This window comes from Poecilia latipinna, unplaced genomic scaffold, assembly GCF_001443285.1.
Source record: "Poecilia latipinna isolate Pla-1442-1.1 unplaced genomic scaffold, P_latipinna-1.0 Scaffold2956, whole genome shotgun sequence".
Lineage (NCBI taxonomy): Eukaryota > Metazoa > Chordata > Actinopteri > Cyprinodontiformes > Poeciliidae > Poecilia > Poecilia latipinna.
The window spans coordinates 28,184-48,959 of NW_015115572.1; the positions used below are offsets into that span (position 1 = coordinate 28,184).

The 20,776-nt window shown below is 39.7% G+C and overlaps 1 protein-coding gene across 1 annotated transcript; it reads left to right on the forward strand.

The window, feature by feature from the left end:
* Nucleotides 1-1,343: 1,343 nt before the first annotated feature.
* Nucleotides 1,344-20,214, forward strand: tango6 (transport and golgi organization 6 homolog (Drosophila)). Its single transcript, XM_015022208.1, has 19 exons — nt 1,344-1,521; nt 2,620-3,049; nt 3,593-3,797; nt 4,628-4,744; nt 5,999-6,143; nt 6,726-6,832; nt 7,352-7,514; nt 8,084-8,151; nt 8,886-8,998; nt 9,082-9,258; nt 9,339-9,465; nt 9,902-10,105; nt 10,217-10,360; nt 10,835-11,269; nt 12,107-12,164; nt 12,394-12,552; nt 15,061-15,212; nt 16,239-16,352; nt 19,985-20,214. Exons 1-19 carry the CDS (start codon nt 1,470-1,472, stop codon nt 20,159-20,161), a joined length of 3,147 nt encoding a protein of 1,048 aa, XP_014877694.1. The 5' UTR covers nt 1,344-1,469; the 3' UTR covers nt 20,162-20,214.
* Nucleotides 20,215-20,776: the final 562 nt, after the last annotated feature.

Genomic DNA, 20,776 nt, shown 5'->3' on the forward strand with positions numbered 1-20,776 from the left:
CCTGTCCAAAAGCGAGTCAATAAAATGATATGTATTAAAGAATTTCTTTACAGCAAGTGTTTGCATTAAGACTGTAGTTTTAGAGCGCTAAAATTTTGGCTTCTGAGGTTTCTGGTAGAAAATATTGGTGTGCTAGTTCACTGAAAGCTGTGAAAATGAAACAATCTCTGCCTTGATAACCAAATCTTCCAAGATGCTTTAAGATTTTATCTTAAAGCAACTTTACTTTCTGCTTAGGGGGAAGTCGTGCTTGTGGACCCTTGCCAAGTGGCTACACACACTCAGGGCAGCTATCCTGCAACTTTTACATGGGCCTCTGCTTCAGCATGCTTGAGTTACATTTTCTCATTCCTTTGCATCTGCTTTGGGTGTGCAAGTATTCTGTTCCCATCAAGGAACGAGTTTGCTTTAACTTGCATATGACTATCCACTAAGTCACTGTACTGTATGCAATTAAAGGCAACTCCTCAGATTTGTAGTAAAAGGATTTAGGACTAAACTCCTTCAATCTCAGGAATAATTTGACTTTAGTACCTCAAACATGTACCATACCACTCTTGTCCTGACAATACTGACCTCATCCAGTGTCTCATTCTAGGTTTGTTTTGCCAAGAAACTTAAGATTTGCACTACTGCCACCTACTGGTATGGAGTGGCTCATAAGATTTCCACATTTAAAAACTATAATAAAATTCAATTAATGTATACGTTCATGTATTCTGGATGTCCTATGTTGGGTTTACCTTGGTTGTATTACCCTTGACCATAGGCAAGTCTTTGACTCACTCAGTATCAGTTCTCTTTAAACCAGTGTACTAGCTGTTCAAGTGTCAAAACCTATTTGGTTAAACAAAATGACTAGTGGTGAGATGTCTTTTGTCTAAAAAGCTTCACTTTGAAGCTGTTTGAGAAACTTGAAGCCCAAAATAAGTTTATACAGTCGCTTCATGAAATCTGGGCTCATGAATTCTAGAGTTGGAGAAAACCATCCAGTCCACCTTAACTGACTACTTTTAATGTGTTTGTCCTGTCATCTCTAATACAAAACCTGTTCACACTACAGGTTCTACTTTTATATGAGAAATGGACGGCAGAAGGAACAGGAAAAGGTTTCGTACATTTATTTTTTTTTAAAAATTGCTTAAGAAAAACAAACTGAGGAAATAAAGCTAGTTACTATCCACCTCTGAACTCAATATTCACGCCATACTCACTTATACATTGTTAAATGAAGACTGATATCCGAGTTAAATTGAATCAAAGAGATTTTAATGTTTCCAGCTGTCCAGTAAATGCACCGCAGAGTCAGCCAATCATTTCCCCTTTAGATCGGCGCTACGTGATGACGTCAGACAAGCGTTCGTTCGATGTATGTTTTTAGCCGAAGCAACGTGTAGCTCGATGTTGCGGGGTTTATATCAGAAATAAATAACAGTTACGTGTTATAACAGAGAGGTGATGAAACCGAGATGACCTCCGAGATCCTCTCCGCCATAAATATCCTGACTCAACCTCTGGGCGGTGAGTTTCAGCCGCGATAAACCCTCAGAAATATGATTCTGATCAATTTCTCACATGGTTTGTGTCCATTCTGTTGTAGATTTGTTGCTTTGTTAGTTTGTAGTTTTTGTTTATAAAAGTCCTGCCTGATAGTTTTGCCTATTTTTTCCTTTATCTGAATCTAACGAATAATATTTTTGAATAGTAATTTTGTTCACAGAGACTCCATAATCCATTTTATTTATAGCTTTATATATTTTGAATATGCCAGTTCCAGAGTTCTTTCGAAGTCAAAGTTTACTGATCTTTGAAAGGGCATACTTAGATTCTTACGTCATTATCATTATATTAGCTGAAAACTGTTTAATGTGACAAAGTTTTCGTTCTGCTTCTGGTCTACTACGGGGAAGATTGAAATAAGTCACCTTTTGAAAATATTTTTGGTCATTTATAATTTATTTTTTAGAAAAGAAAGCTTAGGTTAAAGCGCTGAATTGACTTAAAAAGTTTCTTCGTTTTTTTTGGTTGTTTTATTTTTTTTAAACACAGACATAAATGTACTAACTTACATATCTGTTTCATAACTTTCCACCAGTACAGCACATTTAAATACATCAGTAGCTTCGCTAGTTTGCTCTTTGTTTACAAAAATCAAAGGAACAGAACATAGGATATGAAAAAATGTGCCAGGGTGTAGACTCTTGCAGTAAATACATTGGTACAAAAAAGCAGAAAGCAGATATTACAGACATGAATGTTGAATGTTGTAGGTTACACTCGGTAACCTACAACATTCATATGTATTTACAGCTTTTTTGTTTGTACTTTTGGAAATAGTGGATACATATAATTCAATTTTCTTAACCAAAATGTAAAAAAAAAAGGGGTGAAAATGACAAAAATGTACATTTGTGAATATGAAATGTGCCATGTATAATAATTGGATTAAATGCTCGTACCTTAGGGAAAATGTTGTATCAATTTTTAAAAATAATAAAGTTTTTACATTCTTTCTAAAGCATCTAAGCACCAGGTGGTGCAAAAGGGAAAGTTTGGACATACAGCTCAATTGAACATTAAATGTAAATACTGTTACACGCTGATCTTTTGCGTTTGCAGCTGCAGAAGCGTCTGCGCAGACGTCGCAGCAGGAGGCCCTCCATGCCGCCTTGGGGGCCAACAGGTCCGTCCTTCTGGAGCGGCTTCGGAGCGACGGCAGCCTGCAGCGGGTGGCGCGGCTGAGGGACGAGGCGAAGGGCGAAGCCGACTGGTACGGCGGCGAGACAGATGACGTCACCTGGAGCTTCGTCCAGGAGTGTCTCCTCCTCCTCCTCGCCTTAACCCGACACCTGACCGAGGAGCTGAAGCTCTTTCAGGAGGCCCCGCCCCCTTCAGGAAGCCTCCGCACGCCGGAAATGGCGCCGCCGCTTCCGCCCGACGTCCTTAGCGTCTCTCAGCAGAAGACGGTGGGCGCCGCGCTGCAGTTCGTGGTTTCTCTGGGCGTCTGTCCGTACCTGAGCGCCGGGGTCGGCGTCCCACTGGGCCGCAGGTCGGCGTTCTTCTTCTTTGACTTTACTGGCGATGTTTTGTGGTACTAACGGTAAAAAACCCGGATTGTTTCAGTAATTGTATGCCTGCATTACACAGGATTCAAACACAAATATTGTTCTTAAAAAAACATTACCATTTGAAACGAGCTTCTTCAGTGTGATTTACATAACAAAAGTAACAGTAATTGCATTTAATCATATTTTCGAATTTACTGTTATTTAGTAAATTAAATACATATTTAATTTCTTTAATTAATTTTTTATTTATTAAATTTTTCAAGGTATTATTAGAAATTGTGATATAAATATTTTTTTCCCATGTTATTTGAAATAACAGTGGTAAAAGTAACATTTCTAAGCATCCTGACAGTTTTTTTTAACATCCAATTATCATGATCAGAAATTTTTCACAATAAATGATAAATGGCCACACCTATTACTGTCACCTTCTGAATTGGAGAGTGAAGTAGAATTGAAACCCAAACTTTTTGTCAACTTCAGCCCTCAGATTAATGTTCTAAACTTCATGATCGTTTAATTAGGTCTGCATTCGGTGCTGTGGTGGAAAAGCTGATCCAGAGGGAAACGTCGCCCCCTGCAGGTCGCCGTCTGCTCACCACAACCAGAGTCCTGCTGCAGGTGGCGGAGCTGGCGACTCTCGCCACGCTGGTGTTCAGCAGACATCTGGGGGACGTGATGGCAGCGCTGTGCCAGCTGGGCTACGAGCCGCACCGAGAGGACCGCAGGGTGGGTTTACCTTCTACATGCTGCTGCCACCCAAGTCTGCTTTTGTCTTTTTACCAAATGCCACCTTCATCCGGCTTTTTGACCTCTGCCACTTCCAGATGTGGAACTAAATCAGATCTGATAGTTGTCAGATCTGCAGTCTTAACGGCCATGTTGCATTTTATCCAGCTTTTAAAGGGACGGTATTATGTGTTTTCCAAGCACATCATCATGCACAATCAAGTAACTATATTACCTTCAATTGTTGTAAAAATTCTGTTTATAAGAAATTTTACTTCCTGATTTAACACCTTGAAATTGGATCTCTGTTGCTCTTCCTGAAATTCCACCTAAAGGAAATCATCACGTTATCTCTCCTCTATTAACCCTTAAACAATGTTTTTGCTATCGTTTTACTGAGTAGTAGCTTCTATTATGAGCATATTTCCACCAGATGTTCGCTAATTGCTGCTGGCTAGTCTGAAGGAGCTGAGTTAGAAACTGCAGCTGTGAGGAGGAGCTCTGTCGTGGAGGCAGAGCTAAGTTCAACCAGTCATTTTGCACAGCTGAATGGTTGCCATGGAGATTAAAGGATTTCTCAAACATGCATGAAAGAATCAGAGCAAAACTCCAGTTTGTAATGACATTATAACACGATGTAAAGCTCAAAAAGTTGATTTTACATGATGCTGTCCCTTTACATCATTGATGTGAGACATGCGTCTTAATTCTTGATCCAGACGTAAATAACGGCTGAAAATTCAGATTACAAACTGATGAAAGAAGTGTGAATGTAGTCCAGACCGTTTCAGTCCTGCTGCTCCAGTTTCTGCTTTTTCTCCCTGATGCAGCCGCTCAGCACAGAGGAGTGCCGGTGGTGCAAAGAGGCGCTCAGGAATCTGCTGGGAAAAGTTTACCAGCCGATCGTCGTCAAGGAGCTGCTGGTCCTGCAGGGTGGACCCAAACAGGTGCCGCTTCCTGTTCTGACCCAAATGTTGTTTTTGTTGTGCAGAGTACAGAATCATCCATCACATCTTGATTATGTGTTGGGGCTGTAACGATTAATCCACTAATTTTAGTAATTGATTAATCGTTACCTGGCATATAAAGACTCAAAACAAAATAATTTGGTGAAAGAACAAAGAGCAGTAATTAAGCTAAAACTGTACAAAATATACATTCACTTAGCATTCAAGAAAAAAAAATCCATCAAGTGGCAATTTTAGCTTCACCTGGTTCAAATTCTAGTTCAATATCTCATTATGAAGTAACTTTTGCTACCTAACTATTAATTCATTAATCAAAAAATAATCATAAGTTCAGCCCTACAATGTATTCATGTAAAGTCAGGCAGAATGACTGAACTTTTTGATTAATCCTTTGCTACAAATAATCAACCTTCCCTGAAGGAAAGTCATGATATTGTATTTTAGGCAATACATTTTTTATTTTATTATTTAAAAAGTAATTTAATTATTTATTTGCATTTTTATGCATTTCTAACATTTCATAAATTAAGCTTAAGAGTTAAAAATCAAATTTTTTAATTTGATTAATCGTCAGAATAATCAATTACTAAAATAATTGTTAGCCCTGCAAAGTACATGTAGCATCATGTTGATACATTGTTGCAGAAGAATCCAACTGGAATGAATTAATGAGCTGCAGCCATCAACATGCAGGAAATAGACGATGAAAGAAACGTTTTTTTGATTTCAAGAATTTTGAATAAACTTCTGAATTAATCTACCAATAATAAAATTATCATACCTGCAAATATCAGAAATTCTTTATCAGATTTTTAAGTTTTCCATAAAATTTTTTCTGCTGATCTGAAAAAGTCCTGACAGATGTTGAAATTATGACTGCAGTGATCGATTTTGTCCACATGATGGCAGCGATAATGAGTTGAAAACCATGACTCTTCACCAACAAACTCCTCAAGCTGGCTGTTTTTGACCCTTTTTTGCCCAAATCATTATTCTAGTGCAGGAAATGAGCTTCCATTTAATTAAGAATAAAACATAATAATGGGATCAGTAATAATAATGAAAAATAAAGCAAAACCAGCAAGAAAACATGTTTTGTTCTCCAGTGTTTTGAGCCGGTTCTTGTTTTCCTGTTCATTGAGCTTTGATTAAGTTTGTGTTGGTTCCATGGATCGTTATGCTCCTACATGCTGGTTTTGGATTCACCTCCCTCTCCTCTCTGCTTGCTCCCAGTCGGGTCCAGCTGGGAGCTCTAGAGCCGCTCTGGGATCAGCGCCGGCCTGGCTGAGGCGTCTCTGCGGTCAGCTGCTGTCTGAGCGTCTGATGCAGCCCAGCGGCGTGCAGGCGGTCGTCAGAGCCATCCTGGAGGCAGGAACAGGTGAGGAGGAGGAGGAACAGGGATGATGTACAGATAATGTGCAAATAATCCTGCAGGTTCCCATCAGCAGTGGCGGAGCTAGACTGTTATCATTGGGGGGCCCAAATGGCGGATGAGAATGACAAGAAATATATATATATATATATATATATATATATATATATATATATATATATATATATATATATATATATATATAAAATTACTAAAGGTAAAATATATATAAAGAAAAAAGTATCATTAAATGAAAAAAATACTAAATTAAAAAATACATATCGTAAAAAAAATATTATTTAGCTATATGTATTTTTGTACTTGTCATAAATATATATTTTTATTTAGTGAAATTCATTTAAATATATGCGGAAAGATGGATAGCTGTATGAAATAGTTAGATATAAGAGATTAGATACAGGCTGGAACTCTTAAATGCTTGGCGTCCTGAATGCCACAATGACTTTAAATGTTGGGGAAAAGTTGCAAATTTGGAGAAGGAATTAAACAAAATTAAACAAAAATAAATGCTGCTTCTGTAAACCGCTCATTAGTTCTCCTGGCTGAACTTCTGTTTTGCTCCTGCAGGGGGCGACTCGGACTGGAGGAAATGTGACGCTGTGGCGCGGATCCTGGCGGCCTGCCCTCAGCAGTCGGCCTCAGCGGACGGATATTTCAGGCTGGTCTGTCCTCAGGTCAGCATCACATTTCCTCTGCAGGGTGACGCAGGCAGCAGGTCGTCCATCTGAGCAGGAACAGACTCAGGGTTTCTGCTGATCGGATCATTTCCTCCACCTGCCTGATGGTGCTGCAGGTAGACTGCTGCACCTGTACCTCGTTATAGCTAACCCCATCCCTCATTCCTGCCTGCGGTTTGGATCAGCAGGAACACAGACTTGCATGGAAAGCAGTCTGCACTGGAAACCTGCCTTGATTCTTTGATTAGCCGCTATAGCTAGCAGCTACTCCTACTAAGAAATATCCATCCATCTTCCTTAGGGGCTGGTAATGACCTGCAGTGGTTAGCAAGACCCACCCCTGAAAGTTTTCCATTCCACCGACATCAACATATCTACCAGTACTTGTTCAGTTATTGTATTTCTGTTTATTGTACTGCAAACCTGTGTAATCTGTATTTGTCTCAGTTTGTCCTTTTTAAACCGTTTTAATGCTGATTATAAATATCTGTGGCTAAAATGAATCGATGCTTTCAGATCCCTGATCTCCTGCATTTCCGAGACAAACTGACAGCGCAGCAGTTCCAGCGAGTCGCCACAAGGGCGGCGCTCTCCATGGTCCAGGAAAGGCCCGCCTTCGCTCAGCAGTACCTGCTGGCCCCGCTGCTCGCCCCGCTACACCGATGCATCACCGCCTCCGGTCAGTAACACGTCTGCAGACAGGCCTGATGTTCAAATGGTTACTAAAGTAACTAAGAAGTAATTAGTAGTTTAAAATATCTAAATATTCAGAGGGGTACTTTGAAGGGGGTCAGTTAATGAAAAAATCCAACAAACATCACCTACTTGCTGTTAGCGTTGTGATAATATTTGGATCCTATTTAATGATGGACTAAAAAAAAAAAGAAGAAACAAGTAAACAACAACGACTGCGCTGAGAACGGTTGCCATGGTGATTCCCTCCTTCAGGCTCAAACAAATCGCCACTGTACAAAAACTATAAGTCATATTTTAGTATTTTTAAATAGAATAATTTTTACTGATTTGATATAATATTCTAATTTTAAATGCCAAGTTTTCATTAACTCTAAAAATGACCATAATAAACAAATAAAGGCTGTAAAAAACTGTTTAGTTAATATACATAATGCGTTTGTCTTCATGGTAAGTTTCCTGAAATAAATGGGGTTTTCAATCATATTCTAATTAAATGTTGACTCTGACATGAACCCACAGCCTTCATCACCGTCTCTTGTGTTTGTTTTGTAGCTGAAGAGCATCTGCATGTCGCTGTGGAGGAGTTGGATCTCACTCGCTGTGTGGAGGATGTCTACAAGGTGCAACAATCTGAAAAAAGTCATGTTTTTTTATGATTTTTCTGAGAAAAAGTGAACTGAAACAAGTTGTATCTGAGCAAGAGATCCCCTTTGTGCCTCGTTTTTAGCAAATTTACCCTGAATTAGGACTTGACAATAATCAATAACTATCAATATTGTGAAGACAAATGATCAGTGATACATTTGTTAGAATATTCAATATATATATATATGATGGTGAACTCCAATCCAGAACTGCACAGCATTCAACCTCTCAGTGCGAGTTAAGCTAGGTTGGTGACATCAACTAACTCACTCAATCTTTGGTTACTTAGCAGCAGTTTCAAGTTCCCCCAATCTTTGGTTACCTAGCAACAGTTTCAAGTTCCCCCCAAACTTCGGTTACCGAGCAACAGTTTCAAGTTCCCCCCAAACTTCGGTTACCGAGCAACAGTTTCAAGTTCCCCCCAAAGTTCGGTTACCTCAACATCTCCAGGTTTCTTTTTGTTAACGGCATTGTTCTACTGCAGCAGCACAGCTTTGTGCGGATGCGTAAAATTTCCAAATGTAAACAATAACATACAACCTGTCTACAAAAAATGTTTTGTTTTTGTAGAAAGGACATAGGAGTCCTTTGTGGTAGTCGGAAATTACAATTTCCCTGAGGGAGAAATGAAGTATCTTATCTCATCTATATACAGTGTTAGATGTGATTATTGATGCTTCGTTGTTGACATCTTTTCTTTGCGGGTCAGATCTGGGTCGTTGGAAACAGTCCGTCTCCGACTCTCCTCGCGGCACTCCAAGACGTTCTTCCCGTCATCTTCACGCTTTTCTGCTTCACCAAACAGAGTGTCTCCCATCTGCGGTGGGTTTTAACTGGAAATCTGCTCTGCTGTGTCTCAGCAGCAAACGTAGAAATTAATCGTGCGTCTTCTCTGTGCACCACAGCGCCCCCTGTCAGGAGATCCTGCTGTGGTTCCTGAAGCTTTCGGAGACGTCTGCCGCTCTGTCGTTGCTCAGGCAGCTCTCCGGCCTGAGGGAGCGCAGGAACGACGTGGCGGCGGAGTTCCACTTCACGGCGGGCGGCGACGGCGGCGTCAGGCTCGTCTGCAGACAGACCTGCAGGTGGCGACGCAGAGCTGAGTTGTAGTCATCTGAGCATCTCTAGCTTTCAGTGTAACTCAGAGTTTCTGCTGTTACCGCAGCGATGAGGATGAGGAGCTGTACAAGAAGCTGTCCGGGGAGCAGTGGAGGCTGAAGTGTCTGGTGCAGCTGCTGGCCCAACTCACCAACTCCGACCTGGCCGGGGATTTCTTCCTGGACCTGCTGCAGGTACCAAAAGGACCGAAATCACAGAAAAACATGCAAAACGCAGAGTAAAAACAAAAATAAAGAGAAGAAACTCTCCAGCATACAGCAAAGGACTAAGGCAATGAAAATTAATCTCAGAATTATTCCTCTTTTTCAGAATTTTAGCCTTAATCTCAAAAAATGACTTTAGTTTCAGAAATATTACTTTTTTCTCATAATCGTGGCTTTATTATCAGAATCTTGGCTTTTTGTCTCTGAATCTTAACTTTCATCTCAGAAATACTGAGTTTTTCTCTGAATCTAGGTTTTAATCTCAGAAATATGACTTTAATCTCTGAATCTTGACTAATCTCAGGCACCTGGAAGCAGCCAGCTTCAGGAATCAGGAAAAACTGAAGCGTTTTTCATGATCACATCTCTTTACAGAGATGGTTTGCTGACATGGCGTCTGTTGCAGGAACTGACCGGTTGGGCGGCTGCTCTGGATGAGGAGCTGAAGGATGAAGAGGAGGTGGATGTGGCGGCCATGACGCTTCTGGAGGTGGAGCAGCAGCTGCTGGGTGGAGCTGAGAGGCGAGCAGAGAAGCTAACTCTGCTTCAGGCGCTGGCTGTGATGGTGGAGAGTCTGGAGCAGGAGCAGCTGCTGAGGAAAACCTCACAGGTCAGAGGATGAAGGGAAGGATGGATGGAGAGAGAGAGAGAGAGAGAGAGAGAGGGAGGGAAAATAAGGATGGATGGAGCTTTTACCAAGATTCATCTGTTGTGGTTGCAGGTGGTGGACTTCATGGTGTCCCTGCTCCAGAGGGCCTGCGTTGGGCTGGATGGGGCCTCGGCGCCAGGTGTTGGGAACCCGGTGGAGAGCCAGACGCTGAGCATGGGGATGGGCCTGGTGGCGACGCTCCTCTCCGCACCTCAGGTACAAAATCAATCAACTTACGATTAGCTACCAATAAATGGTTTTAAGTTCTGTTTATTCAGTCGGTACTAAATGCAGCTGATTAAAGGATGTTAAAATATAATTATGTTTTTCTTTTTAATATTACAGTTATCATGATATTTGATGTGTTTTGATGATGACACTTGAAAAAATATATAATGTTTGTTACTGGTTTTACAATTGGAGACTGTGTAATGTTTTATAAAGTGTAGTCCTATTGCAATAATCAATAAATCAATTGGTTATATGACAAATTAAAAATTTAAACAAACTGATTGCTATATAAAAGATAAAAATATTGCTATTTATGTCTTTGACTGTCAACCCTCAGAAGACTCAGGTTTTTAAGAAAATATCTGCTTTTGATTGATCAACTTTAGATCAATAACATGCATTTGTTATCAGCAGTTGATAAATTTTCTGGTTGTTTTTTTCCTAACTTTGCCTCGTCAGATCAGCGCTCAGGATTATTCCTGCATGTCGAAGTTGCTCCGGCCACTGGAGGCGCTGTCCCAGCAGCATCCCGACGTCGTCGTCCAGGTGCTGGCGTCCAACCTCAGAGCCGTCATCGCCACTCACGGCGCCTGCCGGCCTGAAAGCCTCGCTGATGCTGCTCGTTGCCGTGGCAACCCCGGCGAAACGACAGAGAACAGCAAAGCGAAGAGTGAAGGGAGAAGCCAGCAGACGCCGGCCGGCAGGTTCCCACAGCGTCCCAGTCCGCCGTCCAGCTCCGGTGACCCTGATCCAAGTAACAAACCGCTCTCTGATTGGCTGCTGGAGGCGTGCGACCCAGACGTGCCCACCCGAGCGGTCGCCCTGAGGGTCGTGACCCGGATGGTGCAGCGCAGACACCCAGAGGCCGTCCAGGCTCAGCAGAAAGTCCTCACGGTTTGTAGACTACTGACCAATTCTTTCATTCTTCTTCTTCTTTTCAGGTAGGGATGGGCGATGTGGCATAAAAATAATCTAAAGTCTTAACGCATTAATATTACGCAGATCAATCGCATGTTGACCTGTAAGCCTCTCTCCTCTGGAGGGTTATCAGGGTATCTGCAGCGCGTTGCCTGGTCCTGTACTGCGGTCAACAGTGTAGAGTCACAACATGTGAGGAGAGTCAGACTGGAGAGCTCAGCTGCAAATTTCACTTTAAAAACACAGAGAAGAAAATAAAAACTACGACTGTGACTTCTTCCACCGAATCACAGCCAGGTAACATTTATCATTTACGTTTGAAACAAAATGACTTTCTGAACATGAAAACCTGGAAAACTGGGATCTTTAGTTTGAGACAATGAAACCTTATTTTTAAAATGTGGATTTTAAAAATAGAGATTACGAACCTTTGTTCAGATTCCAATCCAGGAATTTTCCAGGTTGTAATTCCAAGATTCAGGAGTTCTTGTTGCTTTGTGATCCGAACGCGAGTATCAGCAGGTTTCCCGTTTCATCCTCGTCTCCTGGGACATTCATAATGGATGAGGTAGTCTTCCTCAGTGGGACGCTGTTGCCCTCCTGGGGGCTTGTTAAGGAAAAGATGCCCCTTATTTAGGGATTCCCTTTAGCTCCAGGCCCCTGCTGATGCTGCAGAAAACCCCGGTATTGATTTTCCTCTCCGGTTTGGTTCTCCTCGGATCAATCATCTGTTTTATTCTCTCTGATGTTTGTTGACTGGCTGATCCTCGGTCCGGATCTCCATAATTCCCCGTCTCTCTGTGTCCTGTCCAGCTCTTCCTGGAGAACCTGGAACATGAAGACTCGTTCGTCTACCTGTCGGCCATCCAAGGTAACGCCTCCTCTCTCATGTTTATTTTTATTACTCTGTATATGGAGTAATTTTAAGGTTACTTCAACTAGCTGTTAGCTTTGCCTAGCGGCTGACTTTCTGCTGACTTCATCTTAGCTTTAGCTACCTGTTATCTTCATGTTAGCTTCAGCTTCCTGTTAGCTTGCTGTTAGCTACCTGTTAGCTTCCTTTTAGCTCACAATGATAACAGAGTCCGAACTGCTGTCAGGTCTGGCCGTTCTGGCTGATTCCTACCCGGGTCAGATCCTGGAGAGGCTCCTCCAGGATTTCCAGCGCGGCCCGTCGCTCCCTTCGTCCAAGCAGGAGCGCTCCCTGGAGACCCGGCTGAAGGTCGGGGAGGTTCTGATGCGGGCCAGCAGAGCGATGGGTGAGCACCAGACAGAGTCCGTGTGGCTCGCTAGTTTCAGTGCATTAATGAGACGTTAGCTGGCTTTACGTTAACATCAGAATTTACTTAATGGAAACACACCAATTTTAAAACATCATTTTGATAAAAAAGTTTTTGCGCTGAGGTGGTTTTTCAGCCGCATCCAAACAGTTTTATTTCGTAAAACTGAAATGGGAACACATTTTTCACATCACTCAGAATGTTATTACTGAAGAAAATGACAGGAAGTGGTCCACCTCATCCAGCCATTATGCAGCAGTAAAACCGGCTGACCAAACCTGCTGGAGCTCCGCTAGGGTTGCTAGGTAACGGCATAGTTCCCAATGAATGTGACTCGATAATTGAGAGGTTTTTGAAATATTTTTGGTGTAATTTTCCAAACACCAAAAAACATTAACCTATGTCAGGAAAGCAGCTGTTATTGTTTTTTATTTGTTTTAAGTGTTTGAGCTGTTTTTAGAGGCAGCAGAGACTCAAATAGAAGAACAAAAATGTGCAAAATGTTAATTTGGTTCCCTTTGAAGGATGTGAATAGACATGTTACTATAACAAATTTTGCTGCATTATAAATTGTCCCAGAAGTTATTTGAGACAGTTTTCAAATAATATGATGGTGATGGCATAATAATAATAATGAAACAATACATTCTCAAAGATCAATGAAATTTAATTTCTAATCAACATTTAACACTGGAACTGGAAGATATTCTAAATATCTGAAATAAATAAACAAATCAACAGAAACGACAAATAAAATCAATTATAAAGTCTCTGTAAACAAAATTGTTCTTCAAGAAAAGAGCTTGTTGAGACCAAAGCAACAGACTGAAGACTTCTGTCATCCAGTTTTTGGTAGAAAGAGGGAAAAAAGAAATGATAAATAATGCAAATGGAAATTATCGAGCTCATTTTAATTATCATGTGATTAATTTATTTAGTGTTTTTTGCATATGGCCGTCGCCAAACGTCCCATAAGATGGACATGGACGTTAAAGTTATTACCCAGTTTGAAGCAGGTTTGCTCCGCCGCTGGCTGTGGAACCAGCTGTGTTGGTGGGCGACACAAAGCACAGAGTCGCCTGCAGCTGCTCCAGCCAAGCAGCTCCGAGGCGTCCAACTGACCAGCGGAAACACAAACACAGCACTGACCCTTCAGTACTGCGTGCATCGATGCCCAAACCCAACCACAAATTCACTTAATAACATTTTCAATGCAGAACTCCTACAGAGGAGTCTGCAAGTTTCTCTGCCAGAAACTAGAAACAAACCAGAAACGGAAAACTGGGCTCTGAACGTCCAGTTGGTTAAGAAAACCTTCTAATTAAAAAATCACAGCTTGGCCTAAAAGACGCACTTTGGCCGGTTGGGATGTCAAACGCAGCAGCTGTCCGAGAGGCGAACTGAAGCTCCTTCCAACCTCCGTGCAGGGATATAAACACCCTGATTGTCCCAGAAAAGTGGCATGATGGGAATCTGGCACACAGAACCAGAGCTGAGTCAGAAAAATACATAAATGAACGTAGCGAAACACAGCATCTCCTCTGACTGAAGAGAAATTTAAGCTTCAGCTGATGCTTGTGAGATGATTACTGTGCAGGAAAAATGCACAAAAATGCAGGATCAAATGTCGACATGTTTGGTTGAAACGGAGATAAACCAGAAAAGTCATCAGAAATGTTCAAATCTGACACTTCAGCTCTCATCTTGTAAGCCTTTTATGAATCTGGAACGTAAAAATCTACATCATGACAGAGCTTGTTATTCATTTATTTATTCAGTCTATCAAATAATTTGTAATCCATACTTCAGAATAAGGCTGGATGATAAATCAATAATAATATATATCACAATAGACATGTGATTAATATCAATAGATGATGCATAATTAATATTCAATAATGTAGGCAGAGGTAAACTGAAGCTGTTCAACCTCTCTGGCCACTCACTCTTTGGTTGCCTAGCAACTCACTCACTCTTTGGTTGCCTAGCAACTCACTCACTCTTTGGTTACCTAGCAACAACTTGTGGAGTAACTTGCGCAGCAGCAGTTTAAAGTTCTGCTGCTGTTCTTCATAACTGCTTAAATATAAAAAAATAGCAGCATGAAGTGAAAACTGTGAATAAATCAGAGAATGTCACACCACCAGTTTGGCTATATTTCAGATATTTATAACAAACTTCTCAATTTTTGATATTTACTCGTATGAAATGCTTTTGTCATGATACGTTTTTCAGCCATATTGTTCAGCCCTACTTCAAAACGCAGCAACGGTTTAAACGACTTGACTCAAAACATGCAGGTAGTATTTATGTCTGTCATACTCATCAAATTAAACTAAATTATGCCTTAATAAATCGCTACAGCATATAAAAAAGCTGAAAAGAAAAAAAACCAATCCAAAGCCAAATCAGATACAACCTTTGCAGTTTTTTGTGGGATCTGTTTTGAAAAAGTCTCGCCCTACGCTGCGTGTGTTCTTGCTCCAGGGGAACTGGCGCCGCACCTCGGCCGCCCTCTGCTGAGCGTCTTCCTGCAGGGAACCAGAGATCCGGACCAGAGCGTCCGGGCCAGCAGCCTGTCCAACCTGGGGGAGCTCTGCCAGAGACTGGACTACTCTCTGGGCCCGCTGGCGCAAGAGGTGCTGAACAATTTATATTTTAATCATGCTTTTCCAATAGTCTAATGAAAATCTGCTTTATTTTCTGTATTTGTTCAAGATTAGCAGATTTTATCGTATATTTGTGGCTTGTCTGTAAAACTCTGCTATACTTGTCAAAATATAATTAAACTAAAAAACTTATTGTTCACAAGGAAGTGAAAAGTTACTAAAATGCAAGAAATGTTATTTAAAAGGCAACAATGCAAAAAAAAAAAAAATCTTACCAGGTATATTTGTTTAATTTCTAGAAGTAACTCGCTTTGTGTCAATAATTCCTTTATTGATTAAAAATACTAGTTCCATTGGCAGATTATTTTATTTATAACATGGGAAAACATGTCATAAGTGATTTATCTGCCAGTGGAAGTAGCATTTTAAGTCAATATTCAGTAATTATTTATTTGAAACAATCTCTGATATCTTGCTGAAAAGTTACTTGTAGGTTAGTTTCGTCTTTTTTTCAAGGTATCTGGACTAGAAACTGGACAAAAATACTTGGTAAGATTTTGTGTTTCTGCAGTGAGATGGAAGAATAATAACTTACTGGGATTTCTTTAAGATTTTTGTATTTTTGCAGTGCAGATTTTTCTGCTCAGGATCCCAAACACTGAGGTAAAGGCTGTGTCCCTCTGAGGAAAAATCCGCTGCAGATTAAATGTTATTGAGACATAAAAATAGTTTTCCAACACAAACTGTGAGGCTCAACCGCCTCTGCTGAGGTCTGCGGCTCTGACGACGTCGCTCTGCGTTGCTGAATGAGCTTCAGTGTCAGCTGGATGAACAGGACACTTATTCATAAACCTGTGATCTTTTTCACACTGACAGACGCCGCGTGCATCAGGAGTTTATAGTCTGATACTTTTTATGCTGTGAATTCAGAAGTTGTGTTGTAAATTCTTTGTTTTCACAGGTTTAGCCTTCATTTCTGCTGATTCCTGCTGGTTTCCTGCCTCTTCCTGCTGTGAATATTTAATGGTAACATGTTTTTTTTCTTCTTACATGCAGCTGAGCTCGTGTCTGACTGCGCTGATTAAAACGGAGCGGGAGGCCGAGGTGAGGAGAGCCACCGTCCACGTCATCGCTCAGCTGCTCAGAGGCCTCAGCGATAAAACCACCCAGGTGACAAAACCCTGCAACACGCCGCCCTGCACTGCAAAAACACTAAATGTTACCAAGTGTTTCTGTCTAGTTTCCAGTGTGAATATCTGAATACACTTTAAATAAGACAAAACTAACACACATGTAGCAAAATGTAGGAGATTAAGTAAATAATTCCTTAATGGAAAAGTAATAACAGATTTGTTTCAGTTATAATGAGACATTTTCCCAATCTAATACTTTATCAGTATTAATTAATTATTGACTTAAAACAAGCTTCCATATTTTAGTGAAAAGTTACTTTTGAGTTAGTTAAATATTAAGATATTTGCACTAAAAACTAAACAATGATACTTTAAAATTTAGAGTTTTTGCAGTGAATCCAGATTATCTTTATTGTCATTCAGCAAAACATTAGAGATGCACTAGAAAACAAAATTATGATACATATTAGGTCACAAACAGAAACCAGCTGATAAACTATAAAATAATACAATAAAAATGCAAACTTTTGCAATTTGTGCAAGAATTGTATCAGAAATTATGCAAAACATGTAGATAACATTAGATTATTAAACTTTAAGTTCACCTAAAGTTAAATAAGCTGCATTAAAAGCTGATTCTGCAGAATATCGACTCAGGAAGGTGAAAACATGCAACACTTTCTGGGTTTTTATTTGTAAAAACCTGTTGTTTTCTTTCTGCTTCCTGCCTGTAAGCTGCTTTGTGTTGGTTTGTCATCTAACATTGAAACTTGCTGTCCTGACGTTGGGCTTCGTGTCTGGAGAAAACCTCCTGACCTGCAGGTGAAGCCGAGCCGCTCGATGTTTGTTCTGCTTGTCAGATTTACAAAGCAGCTCCTCAACATAATGGATGTTTCTCAAACTTTTCCACCTGGTGGTCTCTCAGGTGTGTTTGTGTTTTCCTTTATTTTTGCTTCCTGCCCCGGGGTCAGAAACCTTAGCGTGACCTCTTCTTGTTTGAATGGTTTGATGTTATGGCTTCTCTGGCGCTTTTAGGTCAGTTGGTTTCAAGAAAATCACTTCAAACTTTGAGAAAATTTAAATTCTTTATGTCAGTTTGCTTAAATCAACATCTAATCTTAGATTTAATTCCAAAACGTTGTTGCTGACATTGCAAATTGTTTTCTGTTTTTAAACTTGGAATTAAAGAAAAAAGGAAAAGTGGATGTTGTTAGATAATCCCAAATTATTCAATCTGTATCTTAGTTATGAAGAGATTAATTGTTACTATTCAGCCTTTTTTTCATAATTTAAAGTTTTTAAATTCTTTTCTTACTATTGGAAAAAAAGAACATGCAAATAAATCAGTTAAAATGTGTGGCTCAATCAAGAATAAAGTGGAGCGATTTTGGTTTACGGAGCGCCAAAAGTGGAAAAATTAAACAAAAAATGCATCATTAGATTATTAAATAAATGTACCATGAAATAAAGATATGTTTAATTAAATGTTTAAATAATTTAAACTAGTGGAGCTCAACAGATCAGAGTTTAATAGATTAAATTATTTTGTGGTATTGCTATAGGAACAGGAAACATGAAGCAATTAAATATGCATTTCATTATTATTCTGCTTCAGTTATTCTAAGTTTTGTTTACAAACGTAAATCATTGAAACAAATGATTTACATTTGTTACAAAAATTATCTAAATATTTTTTTAATTACTTAGATAATAAAAAAAATATCATTTTTTAATTATCTAAAAATTTAAATTAAACATTTATTTCATGGCACATTAATAATTTAATGATGTAGCTTTTCATTTTGTCCCTTTTGGCTCTCCGTATTGGTGGTGATATTTAGCAACATGTTTACAAGGTAAGATGAAGATTGGTGAGATTTTGGTGAAGGAAGTAAAAGAGTTAAGGCTCCGTATCTCAGCCAAACTTTCCATTAAAATCCTGGTTCAAAGTTTAAACGGCTGATGGAAACTTGGTCTTTATTTGACTGAATTAAGGTTTTTATTCATTTTACAGTTTTCACTCAATGGATTTATGTTCAGATCTTTGATGTCCCTCTAGATTCTGACCCTGTGAAACATTCAGATTTTTATTTTTATTTTAACTGATATCATTGCCACAGTTTTATCTCCACATGTACAGTTAATATATCAAAACGTAGGTATTTTTCTCTACTTTCACCCACTGTGCTGTTGGACTTACAGTTTTCTGTTAAATCCACCCAGAGTGCTGAGCGTTCACACGTAATCCCTCATTCGCCTCCATTATATTCAGGGTCTGAATGTTTTCCTTCTCAGCTCTTTAAACTCTCATATCTGTGACTAAAAACACTGTAGACTCATAAAAACGTTCGTGTTCGGTCACCAGAAGGTTCTGACATTTATGGGTCAAGAATTGTTTCAGTACAACTTAAAGTTTTTACGCAGCAGCTGAGATTTAAGGGATCCCGTCGTGACTCAGCTTTTTGAATATGGAGGCTAAAAGTATCTCAACTAGGGGTAGAAAAGCATTTTTCACCGAGATGATAGAAAACAACATTTTGTACATGTTACAAAGACATGGAGGAGTTCATAACCGCGTACTGTTGGACTCGGTAAGACAATTTCACAGGAAAAAATGGACTTTCACCTCTTCATTTCTTAGTTTCTTCAATGCCAGATCTGATGTGTTTGTAAAATGGAGTGGAGACATCAAAAAGTGAGAAAAACGTCACTGAAACAGAGAAATGAAGATCTTTAAAATCTAAACGTATTAATTCCTTGGTCTTCGCCCTGACCTTCGTGTACCTGCTCAGGTGTGCTGCGGCTCCTGCTGCCTTCCAGCTGTGGGTTCTGGTCCAAGTCCTGTCATCACTGCAGAACCAGCTGGACTATAATAACAGAGAGGGATGTGGGAAAAGTAAAAATAGGGCATAGGTCAAAGTAGGGCAGGATAGAGTGATGGTTTAGAAGATGGGAGGCAAAGATGGAAGGACATCCAGAGATTTCCTCCACAGCAGCGTCTCACATTCACTGTAAAGTCGCATAAATTAGAATTATAAAAACAGATTTGTTTAATATAAACATGCCGATTTGGAGGGAAAAACTGTTTTGGATTTAAAAATGTATCGAAGTTGGTGTAACTGCAGTGGAAAGGCTTTCTTTGCAGCCATGTGATCAACAACCAGATGTTACTACTGGCACAAACAACGAAGACGACGTCATACGAAGTCATAATATTTCAACAGTAAAGTCATAAAACGAGAATAAAGTGGAGATAAAGATAAGTCGGTATTGTGAGAATAAAGCCAGAGTAATATGAGAAGTCATAATTTTTCCACAAAATAAAGTAAATATTACAAGAATAAAGTCATTATGACTATTCCCATAATACAACAACTTTACTCTCATATTATTTCTGGTTTTTCTCGTACGACTTTATTCTGGTATCTTTATTAATTTTGAGGTCTTTTTGTTTTTTCTTAGTGTGGCTCTAATATTTTAATGTTCTGTTGAACCTCAGCAGTTTGTTATATTTGTGAAACACATTAACAGTGAATCTCGACCTCCTAGCTGCTGCTTTTGTGTCCAGTCGCAGCATAACTAAATACTTTTGTGGTTAATAAATATGGTTAAAATCAGGAACTGTCTTCAGCCCTGACATGCGGTTTGCTGCTCCGTCTGCCTCTGCAGGTCCTCAGCGACGTTCTGCTGGACCTGTACCGGGCCCTGAAGCTGGTGGTCCGCTCGGACCCGGACCCGGCCGCGGTTCTGCACGCGCAGCTGGCTCTGGAGGAGCTGGACCACGTGATGAGGAGGTTCGTCTTCCCAGAGCAGAAGCTGGAGAAGAAGATTGTCGTCCTGCCGTAGAGCTGAAGCCAGTCGGTTTGAGGGACAATAAAGGATTTTTCTGTTCTGCGTCGATTTGTTTTTCATCTGGTGTCTTTTTCTCCTTAATGTTTTACTTTTTTTAAATTTACTTCAGGTTGGCAGGCAGGTTCTGGCAGTTATCACACTTGAAAATGAAAATTAAACCATAACTTGGTTAATCCCAGTTAATATATTTTCACATTGGGCCAAGTTAGTTTTAACATTTTTTTCTAAATAAATAAAATTGTCATTGTTTTTTACCAAGGTGATTTTTGACTTTACAGTGTTTGATTTGGAAAATGAGATTTGTTTTTTTTTTAATCTCAATAACACTGGTTTCCAGCTAAAGATCGTAGTTCACTTGAATTAAGATAAAACTAACATAAGTAGCTTTTCAGCAGGACATATATGAGAGCTTGTCTAAGTCATTAATTCCTTAATTATTTTAAAAAGTTTCACTGGCAGATTATTTCTCTTATGGGAAAAATGTGATGAGTGAAAAAAACCTGCCAGTGCAACAAGTACTTATAAAATCAATATTAAGGAATTATTGACCTGAAACAAACTATTGTATCTTGTTGAAGGGCAACTTGTAAGTTAGTTTTGAGTTTTGTC